This window comes from Brassica rapa, chromosome A06 (assembly GCF_000309985.2).
Source record: "Brassica rapa cultivar Chiifu-401-42 chromosome A06, CAAS_Brap_v3.01, whole genome shotgun sequence".
Lineage (NCBI taxonomy): Eukaryota > Viridiplantae > Streptophyta > Magnoliopsida > Brassicales > Brassicaceae > Brassica > Brassica rapa.
Window position 1 is genome coordinate 6,528,116 of NC_024800.2, and position 21,261 is coordinate 6,549,376.

At 37.7% G+C, this 21,261-nt stretch overlaps 5 protein-coding genes across 6 annotated transcripts; 4 read left to right on the plus strand and 1 right to left on the minus strand.

Moving 5' to 3' along the window:
• Positions 1-182: 182 nt before the first annotated feature.
• Positions 183-5,032, plus strand: LOC103872418. Its single transcript, XM_009150813.3, has 9 exons — positions 183-418; positions 672-3,144; positions 3,211-3,294; positions 3,427-3,579; positions 3,684-3,847; positions 3,921-4,068; positions 4,151-4,273; positions 4,351-4,438; positions 4,667-5,032. Exons 2-9 carry the CDS (start codon positions 760-762, stop codon positions 4,867-4,869), a joined length of 3,348 nt encoding a protein of 1,115 aa, XP_009149061.2. The 5' UTR covers positions 183-418; positions 672-759; the 3' UTR covers positions 4,870-5,032.
• Positions 5,033-5,293: 261 nt separating this feature from the next.
• On the plus strand, positions 5,294-8,490 carry LOC103872635. Its single transcript, XM_009151067.3, has one exon. It carries the CDS (start codon positions 7,475-7,477, stop codon positions 8,276-8,278), a length of 804 nt encoding a protein of 267 aa, XP_009149315.1. The 5' UTR covers positions 5,294-7,474; the 3' UTR covers positions 8,279-8,490.
• Positions 8,491-8,541: 51 nt separating this feature from the next.
• On the minus strand, positions 8,542-11,883 carry LOC103872419. The gene is made up of 13 exons (XM_009150814.3): positions 11,637-11,883; positions 11,161-11,370; positions 11,019-11,069; positions 10,715-10,845; positions 10,506-10,622; positions 10,282-10,401; positions 10,023-10,084; positions 9,651-9,820; positions 9,521-9,574; positions 9,299-9,408; positions 9,103-9,216; positions 8,859-8,987; positions 8,542-8,760 (listed from the first exon to the last, which is right to left on the minus strand). The coding sequence occupies exons 2-13, from the start codon at positions 11,368-11,370 to the stop codon at positions 8,733-8,735; spliced, it is 1,296 nt and encodes a 431-aa protein (XP_009149062.1). The 5' UTR covers positions 11,637-11,883; the 3' UTR covers positions 8,542-8,732.
• A 1,219-nt stretch (positions 11,884-13,102) lies between these two features.
• On the plus strand, positions 13,103-16,258 carry LOC103872420 (glyceraldehyde-3-phosphate dehydrogenase GAPCP2, chloroplastic). The gene is made up of 14 exons (XM_009150815.3): positions 13,103-13,207; positions 13,491-13,570; positions 13,654-13,721; positions 13,797-13,835; positions 13,987-14,087; positions 14,293-14,405; positions 14,557-14,656; positions 14,799-14,945; positions 15,048-15,108; positions 15,208-15,305; positions 15,395-15,537; positions 15,628-15,711; positions 15,792-15,881; positions 15,986-16,258. The coding sequence occupies exons 1-14, from the start codon at positions 13,103-13,105 to the stop codon at positions 16,038-16,040; spliced, it is 1,284 nt and encodes a 427-aa protein (XP_009149063.1). The 3' UTR covers positions 16,041-16,258.
• Positions 16,259-16,570: 312 nt separating this feature from the next.
• Positions 16,571-19,733, plus strand: LOC103872421 (metal tolerance protein 10). Of its 2 annotated transcripts, XM_009150817.3 has the most exons (7): positions 16,571-17,098; positions 17,361-17,568; positions 18,060-18,172; positions 18,244-18,489; positions 18,653-18,733; positions 18,820-19,050; positions 19,131-19,701. In XM_009150817.3, the coding sequence occupies exons 2-7, from the start codon at positions 17,379-17,381 to the stop codon at positions 19,470-19,472; spliced, it is 1,203 nt and encodes a 400-aa protein (XP_009149065.1). In that variant the 5' UTR covers positions 16,571-17,098; positions 17,361-17,378; the 3' UTR covers positions 19,473-19,701. The 2 variants fall into 2 exon arrangements, with proteins under 2 accessions (XP_009149065.1, XP_009149064.1); XM_009150816.3 differs by lacking the exon at positions 16,571-17,098 and having other exon boundaries at positions 17,176-17,568; positions 19,131-19,733.
• Positions 19,734-21,261: the final 1,528 nt, after the last annotated feature.

Below are 21,261 nucleotides of genomic sequence, written 5' to 3' on the forward strand. Positions count from 1 at the left end.
ATAACATAAGCTTACGGTATTTAATTCCAATACTCCACCACATCTTATTCTATCATCTTAGCCGTCTATTTTCCCATCTCTTGAAAGATGAACGGTTCACTTATCTTCTGGTTTTAGAAACCGAGTCAGACGGAGTTAAGTTTATTTAATCTTACTTACCACTAAAGATTTTGTATTTTTCCATTACAAAAAGTCTGACAATTTGGTTATTTTTATCAAAAAAGTGAAGTATTTTAATATAATCTAATCCCTTGAGAGAAACGAGGACAACTAAAGAGGAAGCGAGAGAGAACAAAAAGAAGAAGAAGATGGAGATGTTAAAGTTTTTGATGTATTTATCCTGAGATTTGAGCAAAGAGAAGATGTTTTGGATTATAGCTATTTCTCACAATCGTTATTGATCTTTCTCACCGCACAGGTCAAGCTCTACATTTTCTTGTTTTTTTTTTGGTTAATTACTATGGCCTGTGGGTTTTTTTCTATTGAGGTTTTTGATTATTTGGTGAGAGTTTGCTGTTGAAAAGTTTCCATTTTTAGAATCAAAAAGCATGCTTTTGGAGTTTTCTTGTCAAAAACTATTCACTCACAATCGATTATGTCTGAATGAGATTACTGGTCTTATCTGGAGGATTCAAAGCTTCTAACTTTATATCTATTTCTCTTCATTGCAGTTTATTATATGCGAGGTTCGGCAATCTCTGAAGCAACTCTGCGGTTCAGCATGTCAGGTTCTGCCTGTGGTTGTTGTTGTTTGTTGTGATGGATAGAAACAGACCACAGTTTCCCTTCCAGCAACAGGGTATGGAACCTGGATATGTGAATGACTCTATCCCTCAAGCATTTATACCTGAACAAACAGTTTTGTCCCAGCCTCCAAATTTGAATGCTTCAGATGTTAGGCCGGGGCTTCATTACTCCATACAAACAGGAGAGGAGTTCTCTCTCGAGTTTCTGCGAGATAGAGTGATTTCTCAACGGTCTGCAAACCCCAATGCAGCTGGTGACATGGTGGCAAATGGGATGATGGACTATGAGAGAGGAAACTTTCCGCTTCATGAGTTTGGAAACAAACTTGGGCATATCCAATCAGCACCAGAGGCTTTACTATGCCAAGATAGAAGTTTAGGAAACTTCCATGGATATGCATCTTCTTCGTCAGCCTCAGGTAGTTTAACGGCAAAGGTTAAAATCCTTTGTAGCTTTGGTGGGAGAATACTCCCACGTCCAGGCGACTCGAAGCTTAGATACGTTGGAGGGGAAACACACATTATTTCCATAAGAAAGGACGTATCTTGGCAAGAGCTCAGGCAAAAAGTTCTTGAGATATACTACAGGACTCACGTTGTGAAGTACCAGCTTCCTGGTGAAGATCTTGATGCCTTGGTGTCTGTATCGTGCGATGAAGATCTACAGAACATGATGGAGGAGTATAATGAGATGGAGAACCGTGGCGGTTCGCAAAGGCTTAGAATGTTTCTTTTCTCAGTCGGTGATTTGGATGGTTCTCTTTTGGGTGTTAATCAGAGTGATGTTGACTCCGAGTTTCAGTATGTTGTGGCTGTTAATGATATGGACATTGGATCAAGAAGCAACTCAACTCTGAATAGACATGACAGTCTTTCTGCAAACAGTTTGGCTGAGATGGATGTTAGGAACAGTGAAGGCATCAACAGTGTTTCCCCTTCGCAGTTAACAGGGGTTGATCTCCAACAATCCTCTATTCAGTATTCTGAGTCTGCTCCACCAAGTTCTATGCTACAGTATCCTCCTCAATCTATTCCACACAGTGCTGCTTATCAGTATCCGCCGAACTCTACACGTCAGTATGCACAGGTCATTCCTCCAAGTCCATCTCTTCAGTATCCTCAATCTATTCCACCAGGTTCTACTCTTCAGTATCCACAATCTATCTCCTCCGGCTCCTATGGAATGTACCCACAGTACTATGAAGAAAGACAACAGTATCCAATGTATCATCAACAAGGTTCTTCCAATTACTCTATTTCCATGCCTTTCCAAGGGCAGCAGCCAAACCATCAACAGCAAAACGCAGCAGTGCAGGCAGGAGAGCTAAACATAAGTCCTGAGATGAAAGTTTGTGAGAATATAGAGCCTGAAAATCGCCAGAACACTCCTCCTCAAGGGGATAATATCGAGGGTAAGAATCACTGCGTAGTTCGGGAGGCACCACTTTCTCCAACTGTACATAGCCAGGAACCTGCACATATGTTGCCCCCAAGAAGAGACCCACGACAGAACAATAACAATCCTGTGAAGCCTTCTGCTTACCGCGAGGCTGTTTCTCCTGAGCAGGTTCCTGTATCTGGTGAGGATGATCAGCTTTCAACATCAAGTGGTACATGTGGTCTTGCTCAGACTGACTCTGAGTCAAACTTAATTGATCTTGATTACCCGGAGCCTTTACCACCCACGCGGAGGGTATATGGTTCGGAGAGGATACCTCGGGAACAGTTAGAAATGTTAAACCGCCTGTCCAAATCTGATGACTCTCAGTTCTTAATGTCTCATTCACAAGCCATCACTGGGCAGCAAGATCCAGCAAAACAAGGAGAGGGGATATCACATGAAGATTCACATATTGTTAATGAAACAATCTCTGAAAAGGTTGGGGTCAGTGGTGGAGATATCGATAGTGAAGGTCCTAATAGTAATATAGACACATCCACTAATCATGTAATCCCTGAAAACCGAGCTTCTTCAAGTGTTCTTATCGACATCAATGATCGGTTCCCTCAGGACTTCCTCTCTGAAATATTTGCAAAGGCACTCTCTGAGGACATGCCACCAGGCGCCAATGCATATCAGCATGATGGTGCTGGTGTTAGTCTGAATGTAGAGAACCATGATCCTAAAAACTGGTCTTATTTTCGGAAACTGGCCGAGGAAGAGTTCAGTGAAAGAGATGTTCCACCAGGCTTTCCATCTGACATGGAAGATAGCGGAGTGAATACCATGTTGCATCACGTTGCTCCTTTGACCAGAGATGGCGTTACAACAGAGAACCGTGGGGATCCTCAGCTGAATGTAGGTCAAGATCACGAGGGTGCACAGATGAAGGTCACAGAGAATGAGGAGTTTGGTGCTATGGTTGAGAATCTAAGGACTCCGGATTGTGAACATGAGGTATATGGCAGCTTTGATTACAAGATTCCATTACAAGAATGTACTAATGAGGATGAATACTTGTAGGATGATGAAAAGACAGAAACAAGGAATGCTCAGCTTCCTCCACTTGGTTCGCCTTTGGCAGATTATGATGCAAGTGGGTTGCAGGTATGATGGATTTTAAAATCTTATACCTGGTAAAACTTTGCAGTTTTCAGACATTTTGAAAGAAAAAAACATCAAATTAATTTATCTGGTTCCAACCTTGGTCTGATTCTTTTGTTCTTGATTGTGTCTTAGATCATTATGAATGATGATCTGGAGGAGCTGAAGGAACTTGGTTCTGGCACGTTCGGTACAGTGTACCATGGGAAATGGAGAGGATCAGATGTTGCCATCAAGAGGATAAAGAAGAGTTGCTTTGCTGGTCGATCTTCTGAACAAGAGAGATTAGTGAGTGTTTTTTACATTTCTCTATTCCATATTTTCCCTTGAGCATATGTTAAAATGATTTCAAAGTAAGTGATTTATGAATATTTTGTTTTTTCTGTTTCTAGACTGGTGAATTCTGGGGAGAGGCTGAGATTCTTTCAAAGCTTCATCATCCAAATGTGGTTGCGTTTTATGGTGTTGTAAAAGATGGACCAGGTGGAACATTGGCTACTGTAACAGAGTACATGGTTGATGGTTCTCTGAGACATGTTCTAGTCAGGAAAGATAGGTACAAATCTCTCTTATAAGTTGTCTGTTTTCCTCTATGATGATCGGTTATAGATTCTTTGGTATGTTTTCAGACACCTGGATCGTCGTAAGAGACTAATCATTGCAATGGATGCTGCATTTGGAATGGAATATTTGCACGCCAAAAACATAGTTCACTTCGATTTGAAATGTGACAACTTACTTGTAAACCTCAAAGATCCGTCTCGCCCAATCTGCAAGGTAAAAGCTTTCATTGATATGATGTCTTTTTGAACAACATCAGATTGTGTACCTTAAACTTTTTCACTTGTTGTTGCTCTAGGTTGGTGATTTCGGTTTGTCTAAAATTAAAAGAAATACATTAGTGTCTGGTGGTGTACGTGGAACTCTTCCATGGATGGCACCAGAGCTTCTAAACGGTAGCAGCAGCAAAGTTTCAGAGAAGGTAAAAATATAATATGTTTGATAGTGAGTAAGAAGAATATACGACTCCACTCTGAGTTATTACTCGTTTACATGCAGGTGGATGTCTTCTCTTTTGGTATAGTCTTGTGGGAGATTCTAACTGGAGAGGAACCATATGCTAATATGCACTATGGTGCAATAATAGGTGCGTATCAGTAAATACTATTTGATAAGATTAATGTTTTGGTTCGGTTTGAGTTATGCTATGAATGATTCTCAATGAAATTGAGGTTGTAGTCAGGTTATGTTCTTTTGGATTCGGTTGTTGTTTTTCCGGTGTGGAAGAAATGAAACCTTATTTGTATATCTTGCTGGTCGTTTTTTTTTGGGTCTTGGACATGACTATGCCTAACTACTCTACGTTCAAGTGCAGGTGGGATAGTGAACAACACACTGAGGCCGACCATACCAAGTTACTGTGACTCTGACTGGAGAATATTAATGGAGGAATGCTGGGCGCCTAATCCTACGGCACGGCCATCCTTCACGGAGATAGCTGGCCGGTTACGTGTGATGACAACTGCTGCAACTTCGAACCAGTCCAAACCGCCAGCTCACAATAAGGCTTCAAAGTAAAACAGAGTATCTGTAGTCTTTTACTCTTTTCAATGTTTTGGGATCAGGAGGAAGATATTTGTTGACCCTTTTCTCCTTTCCCTTTTCATTTACCAAAACCATAAACAAGTTTAAGTAATAAAATTGGTTTGAGGCGTTGCATCAACAGTCAAAAGTTGTTTTATCTCACGTTATTTTTCTTACTAATGTGGAAAAAAGGACCTGTTACTGGTATGTATGAAGAACTAGTATTTGCATGCAAAAAGAAAAGCAACCCATTTAGAGTCCCGCCTTCGAAATTTTCGAGGCTATAGACGATATAAAGGATTTCAATAATTTGGGGTTAAATAATTTTTTTTCATAAATTTAAGGGATAATTTATATAGAACTTTTTCAAAAACTTTTAGAGGATTTAAGGCAAATGTTTCATCCTGCTTGCCCCATGACAAGCCCTGAACCCATTATAAATTAGATGTCATATCAAAATCAATGGTCAAGGATTTAAAGTTAAGCATAGAAACTATGAAGTTAACAGTAGGTACCGATCTCATCAGTGAGAGAACCCTATTTAATTTTGGTTAATTATTTGATGTTCCAAACATAGGGTTCCACTGGTGACCATTCTGGAAACAAGAGGAATAAAATTGCAGAAATGAAAAGAAATGGTTGTTCCATCTCAAATTTAACAAGGAACAATTTTGTTCTTTATTTTTCTACAAAAAAAGGAATGAGAAGGAAAAACTATTCCTTGTGAATGGTGATTTTTTTCAAGAACATTAAAGAATGGATAATTCCTCATCGTTCTTTGGTCACCATTCATACCCATAGTATAATCTCAAATAGATTCTTTTTTTTTGGGGGTCAAATAGATTCTACACACCATTTTATTCTTGAAGTATGTGCAGCGGTAATTCAAACCAGCATCTCCGATTACTTTGATCCAAACCTTGGTTCTAGAGAAAACTAGAGCAACACTTTGATTCTCCTAGGCGTTGTGATGACGATATGAGGTCGTGAAATCAAGCTTCTCGTTTGCGTCAGCATATCCATTCCCCCTACAATCTGATAAGCTCCCTGTTCTGTTTGGTTTTTACTTCGTCTGAACTACGGTCTAAGAAGTTCAAGAAATGTACGAGAAGATGAATGAAGAAAAAACTTCGTTTGAGAAAGAGGTTTAAGAGTGGTCATCAATCATCAATAAAATCATGTGCTAGTGGTTGGGTGGTAACATGGTATTTCAGCATCGCTAAATGAACTGAATTCGAATTTGATTATATTTAGATATTCTTTACACGTGGTCTTTACACGTGGTCACCGGTGATTTAACATTCTCTGGCCGATGAACCGTTTACCACTTTTTTTTCAATCATTAATAATACTTTATTGTTTAATGAGTTGTAGGGCTACTTAAAATGTCCTTTTCTAAGTAATGAATTATCATAACTGATCACTAAACAAATTTTATATTCTTATCTTTTTCTCTTCTGTCTCTCTATTTCTTGTTAGAGAAGAGATCACTAAACATTAGCAATGTTTATCTTGTAACAATAAAAAAAAAAAAGAAAAAAAAATACTTGTTTCGAGATCAGTTATAGCAATTCATTATTTTAAAAATGAAAATTTTAAGTAAATATATGACATTTTAAATAAATATACTACTCATTAAACAATAATTTTTCTGTTTTGAAAGATATATATTTTTTTTAAAAATTGTTTCAAAAAAGATATATTTTTGTTTGTATTTTTAATGCATTTTTATCGTAATTTTTTAAAGACTAATTATATTTTTTGAATTTTTATTAGTTTAAAGTTTTAAAAATAAATAATTACTAAAATTATGTATTTAATATTAAAATTTAATATATTTTACTAATCTATGTGAAAAATTTAAAATATTATCAATTTTGAAATGGATGGAGTTTAAAACACTGCTAAACTATTTTCTCAGAGTAGTCTTTTATTCACTCATCTTCTTCTTGTAGAAGCATTTCTTAAATTTCTTCTTCCCACAGCTTCCTCTGAGTAAAAAAAAAAAAGAAGCCAACGCACGGCTAGCTTATCACAATCACAGAGCAACGCAGATTCAAACAGGAACCCAAAGCCTTGAACTGTCAGCGAGCTCTCTGGTAGGAGTCACCACAAGCGCAAACACTCCATAAGTATCTTCAGAGAGGCGATTAAGTATCGGTAAAGCAAACGCCGCCGTTTTACCGCTACTGGTCTAAGCAAGCCCCAAAACGTCTCGTCCCGCTAGAATCTTGGGCACGCAGTGAGTCTGAACTGGAGTGGGTTTACGCATGCCGAGGCTTCGAAGGTGATTCCACCTTCCTCGGGTTCTTCCATGAGCGAGTTTGAGTTCAAATCCGGTTTAGCCGAACCTTAACATTAAACCGGATCTACAAGATTGGGGTTTTCACCATTTCTATATCGGTTAACAACAGAAGAATCCGACCAATCTCATAAACCAAACTTAACCTCCTGGTCGTATTGCTTAGACGATATATCTCAAGCCCTGACAAACCCTCCTCGAAACAGAAAAAAATCTGAGACCAATCTCTCGATCTCTTTCATCTCATCTTCCCCTGGTCGTTGTGATTTGATTGGGAGAACAAACAAACAAACAGGTATGACTAGTGTCGTTGATAATAAGAAGAGAGTTCCAATTTCATCTCCTGGATCCGGTTCGGAAAGTGAAAAGAAGGATAATGCTTGTTACGTGTGTGACGGAAAAGACGATTGGGTTTTAGTATGTCATGGAGAGCAATGTCTTATATCCATTCATCAAAGCTGTACATGTGATGAACCTGACTTTGATGAGTTCGGTAATTTCTTTTGTCCTTACTGTTGGTACAAGCGTCTTGTTCTCAAGTCGTTGAAGCTAAGAGATAAGCTTTTAGGGATAGACAAGTCTGGAGTTAGTGAGAATGTAGCTGAGGTAAATGTTTCACAAGGTAGAAGAAGGGAATCGTATGAGAAATTCATGGCGATGGAGAAGGATCAGAGAATGAAAGAAGTTGCGGCTGAAACTCAGTCTCAGGAGCTAGGAGGAGGATTTAGTGAGAATAATCACATTTCTGAAGAGGATGAACAAAGAGAGCATCATCCTATCTCTACAGACAATGTTCAAGAGTTAGCTTTGGTCATCCACCAGCCAATCGTAGCACAGCCTTTTCGCTCAGTCCCTCCTCCAAAGAACGGAACTGCGCTTCATGATCCCAAGCAACGAAAACGTAAAAGAGTATTTTGGACGCAGGCAGAAGAACAGATGCTTAGGGTTGGTGTGGAGAAATTCCCTGGAATCAGGAATATTCCATGGCGCAAGATCTTGGAGTTTGGTCGGGATGTGTTTCACGAAGACCGGGTTCCAAGTGACCTCAAGGACAAGTGGAAAATGATTAACAAAATGTGTGGCAAGCCTTCTCTCAACTGAAGGACAACCAAATCATCAGTAGCTTAGCAGAGAGCAAATCAACCCCCATTGCTTTGCAGTTTGTTGTACAACCTTGTTCATAATTCTGCATGAGGTTGGCTTTTGTATAAACCTGATGGTTGTTAAAAATCATGAACCAATGCTACTCTAATATAAAACCAAAGCAGTACTAGTTTTGCTTAGTAAATGATAGCTTCTTCATAGTTTGGTTATGAGATATGCATATTTCTATATTCCAACATATCAAAGATTGTTTCTTGCCCTTTTTAAAGAACCAGTCATTCGTTTGATATATATAACGCTGTTAAATGTTAATCAATCATCATTCACATACAAAACAATAAGGACAGAGAATTAAGAAAGGACAAAAAATATAAGCAAAGAAACAGCAGAAATGAAATGTTGAGTACCAAACAATCTTTCATCATATATGTGTGTGTATTAGAAGCTCGTCTTATAGGATAATGCAGCCTCCCGTATCCCTGATCGAAACAAAGAACCATCAAATTCAGATTCTTTTTTTTTTTTTTTAAGTTTCTATAAGGTAAACATAATCGCTTAGGTTATGCACATTGATTACCTCTTCGGCTCTTCATAGTAACTCAGAGCTTGCTCGACCTTGAGCCAGAGTGGACATGATGCTGCCTCAAGATCGACGTGTTCGGGACCTTTGATATAAGCTTGGATAATGAACTGATTACTCCTTTCCCTGCGTACAAGTTTGAAAAAAATATAAATGTATTGTCTCCATTGACTCAGATTGATAATATTTGACTCAGATAATCAGGAGTATTAAGCAGAGATTTTTGGAGTGGGAGGCTTACCTTCCTTCATACTCGGATAACCAAACCAAATAGGCTACACCGAAGTACATAGAAACAAATGGTTTGGTTAGATCGTCTGCTGAATCGACTCTGTATGCTCGATATCCTAGCTCCCTTCATTCAGAAACCAGACACATTTAGATTTGAAGTTTTTTTAGACAATTTATTGTGACTAAAGAAATGAAGACAAACTTACGTGTTTAACCAGGCAGCAGTTTTGTAGTCCACTCCGAGAATTCCCACCTTCTTCCCAGTACCGTTCACAAACCTCATGCTCACAGTATCAGCAACAGCGCAAACAAGAGGCTGCATCAGTGAAAAGGAAGTTATAAATAACACAGTTATGTGTCCACTAAAGAAGTTTCTTGCCGTTGAAATGTAGTGAAGCAGGTAATGGTTAACAGGTATGCTCACTTACAACTTTAATTCCTTTTGTGCTGAAGTACTCTGAAACGATTATTTCTGCAACAGCCTGGAAAAGAAACATTACATCATATTACTCTTTTAAGCAAATACGTTGAGAACTATGCTCAGTTAAAAGACAGTACCTTCATTTCTCCTCGAGAAAGGTAAGGCCGCTTTTCACTATCTTGTGAGAAACGAACCTTTCCCCTTTCTTCTTTGGATTTTGTCCACTCTTTACATACTTCGGGATGATTCCACATATCTTCCATATCTTCAGGGGAAGCTCTAGAGTCCCAGTATGTGAAATTGGTGTCTGTCAAATCAGAGGGTACATTCTAATTCATATCAAAACATAAAAGAGAATGATATAGGTTCTTGAAATCCGCGTGCATTTGCAGCTAAAACATTGACACACTGCGCCATGCTACTCATAAGATTTATGGAGATCATAAAATGCTTGAAATGAGCTTGTTATTGTTGTATGATACATAAATATACAAATAGGGAGAGATTACTTGAGCCAGGTGAAGTGGGATTAGTAGGATGAAAGCTTGAAGGACCAGCATCGACATGTTTTCTGCAACAACAATAACCAAACAGACTGCAGTTTAAATACACAAGCTTTGCTTTTCAATCTTCTTGGTGCAACTATTGCGTACAAAAGTAACAATATGAAAGAACACTGCCAAACAAAACCTTTTCCTTGCAACCATGCATTAAATGTGACAGCAGAAACTAGGTAGACAGAAGAATCATAGAACAGAAACAACAAACCTTGAAGGGAGAGCCTCTTTCACTACAAGGTATCGTTTCCAATATGGTAGTGTAGACTTGTGAGTCGCCTTTTTTGTCCCACCATTATAGGCTCTGACAACAAACTCTTCACTTCTCTGGCTGCACATGAATGATTGTCAAATCTTTAAGTAGTCCAGGAGAAATATATAGTACTTTTGTCACTGAAATTGTAAAGCTAGCAAATTAGGGACAATGTATCATACTTATTCTGATAGTCTGTCAACCATTTCAGGTAAGCCGCCGCAAAATATACATTAATAAAGGGCTTGTGAAGAAGATCAGGATTGTCATCCACATTATATTCCTGATAGCCTTGTCCTCTGCAATAAAGTTTGACCAATACCAGAACATAAGGTTTCTTAAAAAAAGCTTAAGATGTTGAACAGGACGGAAACTAAAACTGATAACGTACCCAGCCAACCACTCTGCTGTCTTTGCATAAACTTGTAACATCCCTAAGCCAGTTTCCTTGGTCTTTTTGTTGTACCGCATAATGAGAGGCTTCCGGTCACTTTCAAGCTCCGCAATGGCGCATATCATTTCCTGCAGATGAAGAGGGAAATGCAAAACTCTGAGATCAGAAAGAGAATAAAATCGATCTCAAGAGTAACTAAAATGAAGCTCAAAAGTAATAGTTTTTCAAGGAACTGCCCACTTTGAAAATAAGTTCTGCGTCAAGAATAAAACACTCAGTGATAGGTGACAATGAAGCATACCGGATCCAGTATTGAATCAAAGTGTCTTCGTACAGTAATATCAGCAACCGCCTGCAAGTAACAAGGAATGCTTGAAGCCAGATGAAAACCATATGAAGTTTCCAGCCAAACACACAACGATTTTCAGAAAGTGATTGATTACCTTCATCTCAGTCTGTGTGAGATAAGGCTGCCCATCAGGATCCCTTGAGAGGTGAACCTTCTGCCCTTTAGTCTCCCCAACCTCTATCCATTCAGCTCTCACCGCAGGATCCATCCACATTGCCTCTAAATCATCCGGGTCAACACAATCATTCCAGTACATGAAACTATTGGCCATTCTTGCATTGCTGTACGACCTTTCCATTGGCATCTGTCAGAAACAAATAATTATCACAGAAGCTATTGAAGATCTTTACAACCACACAGCTAGCTAATGAAAAGAGAGGAGCTCAAGCCACATAATCGATATGGGAGGAGGTGCAAGCGCAAATCCAAAATCTTATTCTACACATCTCAAACACGAAAAAAAACTCAAATCGTAAAATCAGTTAGGAAACTAGGAGCAAAGAACAATCAAATTGCATTGAAAATTGACAAGTGGCATAAACGAACGAGCAGAGAAAGATTGGAGAAAACCTTGCCGAAGGCGTAAGCCCGAAGGACGAGAACGTCGACGACAGGTGCAGAGAAAAGGAGATAAAGATTCAAATTGATGTTCGGGAAATTCTACGGATACTCAGAGAATAAGAACGAGGAAGAAACCAACGGTTCGCCATTTTTAACGGGAGAGCCAGAACATCACACAGAGGAGAGACTGTGATGACGAACGAAAACGCAGAAGAACGCCACCTGGCGACTCGGAGCTGGACCAGTTCGTCGTCGTTTTAACGTCAAGCTATTTTTAGCGGGAGAGCCAGCTGGACTTTTCCACGTGTCGACCTGAAAATTGGAAATAAACGCTAGGCCCATTAGTCTGACGTGGCAAGGAGTAACGTCGCTTTGTGGCTTCCTTTAACCCCAACCGTCATTAATACGTCAACGTTGTTCAAATATGGCTGCAGGCCCTCTAATATGGGCCTGATGTTGTTGATTTTGTCGTTCCTCCGTAAAATCTCAGCCTTTAATTCTCACTGCACGATTAGCTACGATGGGCCGTGCCGCAGCTGAACACAACACCATCGTCTAGACATGGGCAAAATAACCGGAACCGAAGAACCGAACCAGAACCGAACCGAAATACCCGAAACCGAAACCGGACCAATACCCTCAAATATCCGAACGGTTCCTATATTTTTATATCCGAAATAACCGAACCGAACCGAACCGAATCGAGAACTGAACGGGTACCCAAATATATAAAAATATAATTATATATACATATAACATAACTAAATATATATTTTTAATTTAAAATCCTATTAAAAATATCTTAAAATAGTTGAAGATAACTAAATTATTATAAAGTATCCAAACTATCCGAAACTATCCGGATAGTTTTATCCGAAATATCCAAAGTAGTCCGAAATATCCGAAATTTTTATCTAAATCATTTTAATGAACAAATTAGTTCAATATACTAAAAATGGTGAAATACCATAAAATGGGGAGAAAATGGTAATGACGAAGAAAAAAAATGAGAGGGATATAGGATATGAAGTGCAAATAGGGGATATTTGGTGTGTATGGAGTACAAATTCTCTTTTAATTATTTGATATTTTACCCTAAATAACCGATATTTTATCTAAATTATCTGAATTACCCGAACTATCTGAACCCGAACCGAATCCAAATGAGAACCGAACTTTTTTCGAATATTTTCTGGATCCTACATTTACTATCTGAATCGAACCGAACCCAAAACTATCCAAACCAAACCGAACCGAAAATATGTCAAATACTAAATGGATACTCTAGCTTCTATCCGAATTACCCGAAATCCGAAATACTCGAACCGAACCTATACCCGAAATGCCCAGTCCTAACAGGCGTCGTCTCTGCAGAGTCGTAAGCATATTTACATGAGAATATCCGTCTACAGTTACACTCAGAAGCGTTTTGGGGTTTTAGCGGCGAGATCTCTTTGTTCTCTTGTAGCTTAGCGATGGCCTACTCTTCCCTTCTCAGATCTGCCGCCACTTCCGCCGCCACTTCCGCCGCCGCTCCTCGTGTCGAGCTTCACACATCTCCGTCGTTCGGCCATTCTCAGGTATAAAGCGTTTTCTCATTTCTCCTCTATCGAGGTTGAGCTCGATGTGATATGGTTTAAGCTTACGTTTCGCTTCGTCTCATCTTTAGCTCTGGTTTCGATTTATTCAGTGTAGAGTAAACTTGGTGGATGTTATTGTATCTTGATCTTCTCTTCCCGCGTCCTCACATGTCGTTGCAATTGAACGTCTAGTCGTTTAGCATGTGTTAGCTGATGAGAATCTGAATATGTGATAGGTAGCAGCACTGAGGTTTTATGCGTTTCGTTTTTTTTGAACGATTAGGTCACGTCAAGTCTTGGATTCAGTCACAACCTAACCTCGTCCAGATTCTCGGTTTCAACTAAGTCATCTTCATCTTTACAGTTCAGTCACAAACTCTCTAGCACATGTTAATTACACGATCTTTTCTATGGTTCGCAGAAGTGTTTAACATTCAAATGTACAGAAAATGCAGTGCAAGAAGTGTTCAACCTATCAAGGCGACAGCTACAGAAGCACCTCCTGCTGTCTACAGTAAGAAAACAAAAATTCGTTGAAACTCCGTAGCTGTATAATTACTACCGAATTTGATTTGGTGGACTTGTATAGGGTCAAGGAGCAGTGGAAAGACTAAGGTGGGGATCAATGGTATGTTCTTCTAATCCATTGCTTATTTTCATTTTAAAACTCCTCATCATTGGATAAGTATATGCCTCCGTTCCTTCTGATATACTTCTCGTTTCCTACCTTTTTCACTTCTTAATTACAAATGCTTGAGTCTTTACTATGTGTGGGATAGGTTTTGGTCGGATTGGAAGGTTGGTCCTTCGCATCGCAACTTTCAGAGATGATATTGAGGTTGTAGCAGTCAACGACCCATTCATAGACGCCAAGTACATGGTAGGGATGATTACTGTCTTATCTAGCAGTTGATGCGGCTTGCTGTACCGTTTTACTCTTACTAGTGAGCCGGGGATTACTTATAATTGTTGCAACTCCATCTCGTTGGCTTGAACCCAGTATAGTTTTAATGGAATCGGTTTAAGAGGGCATGGGATACTTGTATAGAAAACTTACTGCAAATCTTCTATCCCCTCGTATGCAGGCATACATGTTCAAGTATGATTCTACTCATGGAAATTACAAAGGAACCATCAATGTAATTGACGATTCCACTTTGGAGATCAATGGAAAAGAGGTCAAAGTTGTCAGCAAGAGGTAATTTGTTAAAATGTTGCCTCATATAGTCATGTTATATATCTGTTTAGACATGGTCAAATTATGAATTAGTTGTCATGTTTTTTCTATTGATAAGGCAATAAGCTTACTCTTCTTTCTAGAACCTGATATCTTATTGGTCCTTCCTCAGAGACCCAGCTGAGATCCCTTGGGCTGATCTTGGAGCTGATTATGTTGTTGAATCTTCCGGAGTATTCACCACCCTTGCAAAAGCTTCGTCACATTTGAAGGTGTGCAATTTCATTTGAACGCACTTGTTAATGTACTTGTGTCACTAATGCTAACGTTGAATACTAGTCCTTATCTTAATAATTTAAATATTCGTCTGTTAAAATGGCTTATTATTTGCTTGAACTTTTACTGTCTGTGCAGGGTGGCGCCAAGAAAGTCATCATTTCTGCCCCTTCAGCGGACGCACCAATGTTTGTTGTTGGAGTAAATGAGAGGACATACAAACCTAACATGGATATAGTGTCTAATGCAAGCTGTACCACCAATTGTCTTGCACCTCTTGCTAAGGTTTGTAAACATTGCACATTATTTTTCTTGTGAATAACTTGTTGTGAAGAGCTTTAGTAAGGTTAAATAAATTGTCGCTGGCCCCTAATTTGTATCTTTCAGGTGGTGCATGAGGAATTTGGAATTCTTGAAGGCTTGATGACAACAGTTCATGCGACCACAGGTACTGGATTCTTGGTCATTTTGTTATAAGTCTCTGTATATCAATAGCCTGAGAAGACTGAATTATGTTTTTTTGTTCATATCTTCTTTCCGTATTCAGCAACTCAGAAAACTGTGGACGGCCCATCAATGAAGGACTGGAGAGGAGGCCGAGGTGCCAGTCAAAACATCATTCCTAGCTCAACCGGTGCAGCAAAGGTACACAAAATCATATGGTTGTATATACACATCCAATCTGAAATCATATTTAATCCATAAAAGATTGTTTGTTGCTCTCGTCTCAATAGGCTGTTGGTAAGGTTCTTCCAGAACTCAATGGAAAACTGACGGGAATGGCTTTCCGTGTCCCAACACCAAATGTTTCTGTTGTGGATTTAACTTGTCGACTTGAGAAGGATGCATCGTACGAAGATGTGAAGGCAGCCATAAAGTATGACTATCCCCATGACATTATCGTTACCTGAACTTAACGTGAAACTGTAGTAACATCTCACTATTTTTATGTTAAAACTCTTGATAGGTTTGCTTCAGAAGGACCACTTAGGGGAATTATGGGGTACACAGAAGAAGATGTCGTCTCCAGCGATTTTGTCGGAGATTCAAGGTATCCCACTTAAAAATCTTGTAATGGATCACGGATTTCAAAATCTAGTTATGGTTCTCAAATGTGCTGATCATTTTCAGGTCAAGTATCTTCGATGCTAATGCTGGGATTGGGTTAAGCAAGTCCTTCATGAAACTTGTCTCCTGGTATGACAACGAATGGGGTTACAGGTAAACACTGAGTCTCTCTCTGTCTTTCATTCGTTTACCAACAATTTGGCATTTGACAGTATGCAAAGGCTAAAGATATTTTGCGGGATTTGTACATGTTACAGCAACCGAGTCCTTGACCTGATAGAGCATATGGCGTTAGTTTCAGCCATCCGCTAAAACCATGGCAGTTTCTTGTAGAAGCCAGAGATTTTCTGCATGCTCTATGCATTAGGTACCTAGCTGTTTTTTTTTTTGTGGTTGTTGGGTGGGGTTCGAATGATGGACCTTCCGGTTTTGCTATGTTATCACGACTTGGTTTTGAAACCATACGATTCTAATAAGACGAAGACTTTTATGTTGTATTAAGAGAAAAATTGTTGGCGGCTGGTATCTCATGCCCGGGCGTGAACTCCCTTTGAGAGAACGGTATCCCCTTTTAGTTAATTCATAATTGTGGAGATGATATGAACAATTGAAATTCTGTGACAGTGAAACACTCATGAGTAGACAAGAATGTGGCTCTGAGACGCTGACGATAACTAGCATAATGTTAAGATTTTAGGATAATTAGGTACGCAAAAAGTTGATTGATTTCACTTTGGACTGAATAAAATAGGTGATGCAAGAGTGACATCACATCCACTTTCAGGAAAAATGAGCTGATACACTAATTAATATAGGCTTTAGATATTTATGTGATTTTGATTTTGTTAATAACAGGATGTTACATGAAAGAAAACGCACTCGGAGAAAATGGAGGAAAAGGTATAAGGGGACAAAAGCTTTTTTGCAATCGTGGAAAACCACTTTGATCTCAACCAAATGTGGCACTGCATAATTAATCATTTTAGTCTCTATCAACATAATTCTAGAGTTTCTTTAATTTAAGTGACCATGTTTGATTTTTTCTATTAGATGAAGGAACTTGCGAACGTGTAATGTAAAAGCATTAGGGACTCATTGTTGTTTTGGTCCGGTTCTTTTGACCACGTCTTTTTGGTATCACCAATAACCACCTACTTCGTCACCTCCCTCATAAAATTTTTCACTATAAAGATTCCAATTATGTGCACATCTTAAGAACACACAGACAAAATGTATCTCGTGTGACCTATATCTCTATCTCGAAAAAGAGACAGCACTATGCTTTCTTAACATAATTTAAAGTGAAACTATTTTTCCTCGCTGTGGCGATAACGTGTAACTTTTTTACCAATTCAACTCCTAATTTAGACGTAGGTAACACTTGTGTTTGTGTGTATATATATTTTTCCTGTAAAATATTTTTTAAAAATATTGAACACAGAAAATATATAATTGACATTTTTTTGTGTTGATATATTAACATAAACTATTATGTTAGAGAGAGAGAGTTGTGTGAGACTCGTATACTTTAACTTCCCTATATTTTCTCATACAAGCAACCAGTTTTGGTTTCTCTCTCACAACTTCCCCGGAACCACTTTTTTTTTTTTCTTTTCAAAATCTCCAACGCAGAGAGAAAGTGATCGGAGAATGGCTACGGAGCATATTACACGTACGTCGGACCAATACAATGTCGAGCTTTTACCTAGCGACGAAGATGCGCCGCCGCTTTCGTCGTCGTGGCGTCTCAGCCTCGACACTTTCCGACTTCCTTCTTCCCCGTCGTCCACCGGCCATCACGACGTTCGAACTCGCTTTTCCCGCTACTTCCGTACTCCCAGTGAGTTTGTTGTTCTTCGTGTTTCACTTCTTTTGTTTTGGTTTCGTGTGGATCATCGAACATGAGTTTCTTATAAGAACTTCATCGCGTGCATGAAACAGAATTAAGTAATTAAGCAAATGTGTAGTTGTTGGATTAAAGTTATAAAGTGTCACACTCATCTGTGAGGGAATTAATTGTTTTTCTGTTAAACCTTGTTTAGAAAATATATATTGATTGATTCAAGGGAATATTAAATTTTTTCTTTTGTTGATTCAAAGCTTTCAACTTTTAATGGAATCTTAAGATTACATCTTTTGGAGTTTGTATATGCTAGATTCCTTGTTTTTTTTAATTATGTGGATGCTCTGAATCAGATTCTGTATAGAGGTTTGACGCCTTGTAGAATATGATTTAGAAACTCTTAAACCCCCATTATTATCGAGGATCAAACTGTTATATATCTTGAAAAAGGGTTTAAGCTTAACCATCCTCTGTTTTCTTCAATGTAGGGAAGGAACGTAAAGTTTCTGAATACTACAAGAAGCAAGAGAGGCTCCTCGAAGGCTTCAATGAGATGGAGTCTATCCATGAAACCGGTTTTGCTTCTGGAGCTCCAACTGAGGTCCTTCTCTATACCCTTTTTCTTTACTCTTTATCCTTTAAGCATCCTCAGTCTTTTCTTGGTTTTTACAGGAAGAAATGAAGAAGCTTGCTAAGAGTGAGAGACTGGCTGTTCACATCTCCAACGCTACAAATTTGGTGCTTTTTGTGGCAAAGGTTTATGCCTCTATGGAGAGTAGATCCATGGCTGTGATTGCTTCAACTCTGGACTCTCTCTTGGATCTATTGTCTGGTTTTATTCTCTGGTTTACAGCTAATGCCATGAGAAAACCAAACCATTTTCATTATCCTATTGGCAAACGACGGATGCAACCTGTGGTATGATCTTCTGTCTTGTAACTCTTTGTTTGGTTTCTATAGACCAAGTGGTACTTTGTGTTCTGATTCACCAATGACCAGCTTTTTCTTGTCTCACAAGAAAACTTGCATACCTTTAAGCCAAACCAAATGGTCACAAAACTTGTGTGTTCTGCCTTGACAGGGCATCATTGTGTTTGCGTCCGTGATGGCAACTCTTGGACTGCAAGTTTTGCTAGAGTCAGGAAGGCAACTAGTCTCCAAGGTACATCTCTATGTTTCCTGGTAAATGCTTTCATCTGTTATTTGATGTGTATATAAGCAAATTCTCTTTTACTTTTCTTGTTTCAGAGTGGTATTCATATGAATAGCACAGAGGAGAAATGGATGATAGGGATCATGGTCTCTGTCACCATAGTGAAGTTTCTCCTCATGCTTTACTGCAGAGGTTTTCAGAACGAAATCGTTAGAGCCTACGCTCAGGATCACCTCTTTGACGTTGTCACCAATTCAATCGGCTTGGCAACAGCTGTCTTAGCAGTCAAATTCTACTGGTGGATTGATCCTTCCGGTGCTATACTTGTAAGTAAAAAACTTTAAAAATGTGAAATGATAATGTCGTGTGGGATTTCAAAAACGTTTCTTGCTTTCCACGGTTGCAGATAGCTTTGTACACCATAGGGACATGGGCAAGAACCGTACTAGAGAACGTCCACTCGCTGATCGGACGCTCTGCACCGCCAGACTTCTTGGCGAAACTGACGTTCTTGATATGGAACCATCACGAACAAATCAAGCATATCGACACAGTAAGAGCCTACACTTTCGGTTCACACTACTTTGTGGAGGTGGACATTGTTTTGCCAGAGGACATGAGACTGCAAGAGGCTCACAACATCGGAGAGACTCTTCAGGAGAAGCTCGAGCAACTTGCTGAGGTGGAACGAGCTTTTGTTCACATAGACTTTGAGTTCACTCATCGTCCTGAACACAAGTATAGTTAGTTTTCGAGCTTTGTAGAAGAACACAGATCAGAAATAAGATTCAGGAGGTGAATGATATGAGTAATCTTCTCTCTAGTTTTTGTTCTCTAGTTTTTGTTCTCTCACGTCGTTTTGTCTGTATGGAGATAGAATGAATGTCGTTTCTCTAAATATGCGAAAGAAATGTGTGTGGTTTAACTATCGAACATTGTGTTGTCTCTATTAATGGCAAATGCACTGTATGCCGTTAGATTATGAACAAAAACAAGCAAATTAGCTTGATACGAAATTCTGTACCGGATGGTTCCCAATTTTAAGGTACCGAAGCTGATCACGCTACATGATTTTTATATCTGAAAAACCTGATCTGAACTCGAACCAAATCCAGAATGTAACATATATCCAAAAATATCCAAACTATAAATATATATCTAAAATATTAGCTATATTAATAATTATAATAATTCAAATATAAAAAATTATAATCCAGTTGTAAATGTCAATATATAAATTACTTTTTGAATAATTGAAATATTTTAAATTATTTTGAATATTTTTGTACATGTTTAGATATAAAAAAAGCATATCAAAACTGGATATTTCAGATACATTTAAATTTATCAAAAAACTCAATCCAAATTAAAATAAAAAAAATTCATTTCATTCGAATATATTTTAAATATCCGGAACCAAAAAATATGAACTGAATCTGATATGAGATTTTTTCGTTATATTTCTCTATATCTTTGAGTTACTTCACCTATTATAATTTTTTTCGTTATATTTCTCTATATAGTTTTGAATCTATAATTTTTATATAGGCGTTTGATTCTATACATATACGAGTGAAATTATTATAACTCAAAGATTTGTAATAGGTGGAGTAACTATTTTCATGTGTTTAATCACATAAGTTATAAAACTGTTTACAACTTTTTAAATACTTTTTAACTGCATTTTTATATATTTTGTTTATAATTATCTCTTACAAATTAAAAAAAAAATTATAAATTAAAAACAATTTTTCCATATACGATTTCACAATTGTTAGATTATGTCATATAAAAAATTTTATATTTAATATTTCAATTAAATATTAAATATAATTTATTTAATTTGTTTTATTCCGTGCATCTTGTCTTTTAGTAAAGTGCACTGTGTGTTGTTTGAATTCTGTTTGAAGCTAATTAATTGACTTTTCATAATCTCATTTCGGTCTATAAGAAAACTAATTTAATCACTAAACTGAAAATCCTACTATATAAAAGGGACTAAATTCAAGGCTTTTGAGGCTATCCACCTCAGCCAAAATATTCTCATCCAAAAAGAATTAAAAATAAATGTCATTTAGAAGATAATTAATTAATATAAAACTTTTGATATTTCTAAAAATTTTAAATTTGTAACTGCTAATTTATTAATAGAATCATATATCTATATTGAATTATGTTCTATTTTTAATCGTTACTTTAAGAGTAAATAAATTATTAATTTATAATATATATATAGTTTATAACTTTATATTGTAGTTATAAATAAAGAGAAAATAACCGGGAAAGGTGAAGAAGCTCATATAAAATTATGTAATTAAAATGGTAAAATGGTGAATATGATGAAGTGAATCTAAAAAAATTTGTTGTACAAATTATGGTGCTTTCTTCGTCCACTATAATAATTTAAAATAATATATATTCATATAAATAAGTCAATATTTGTTGTTTTTTCTTTGTAAGATGTTAAGATTATCATTTTCTGAAAGGTTACACTGATCCAAAGAGATTAGTTTGTGGAGCTAACCAAACGAGGATTA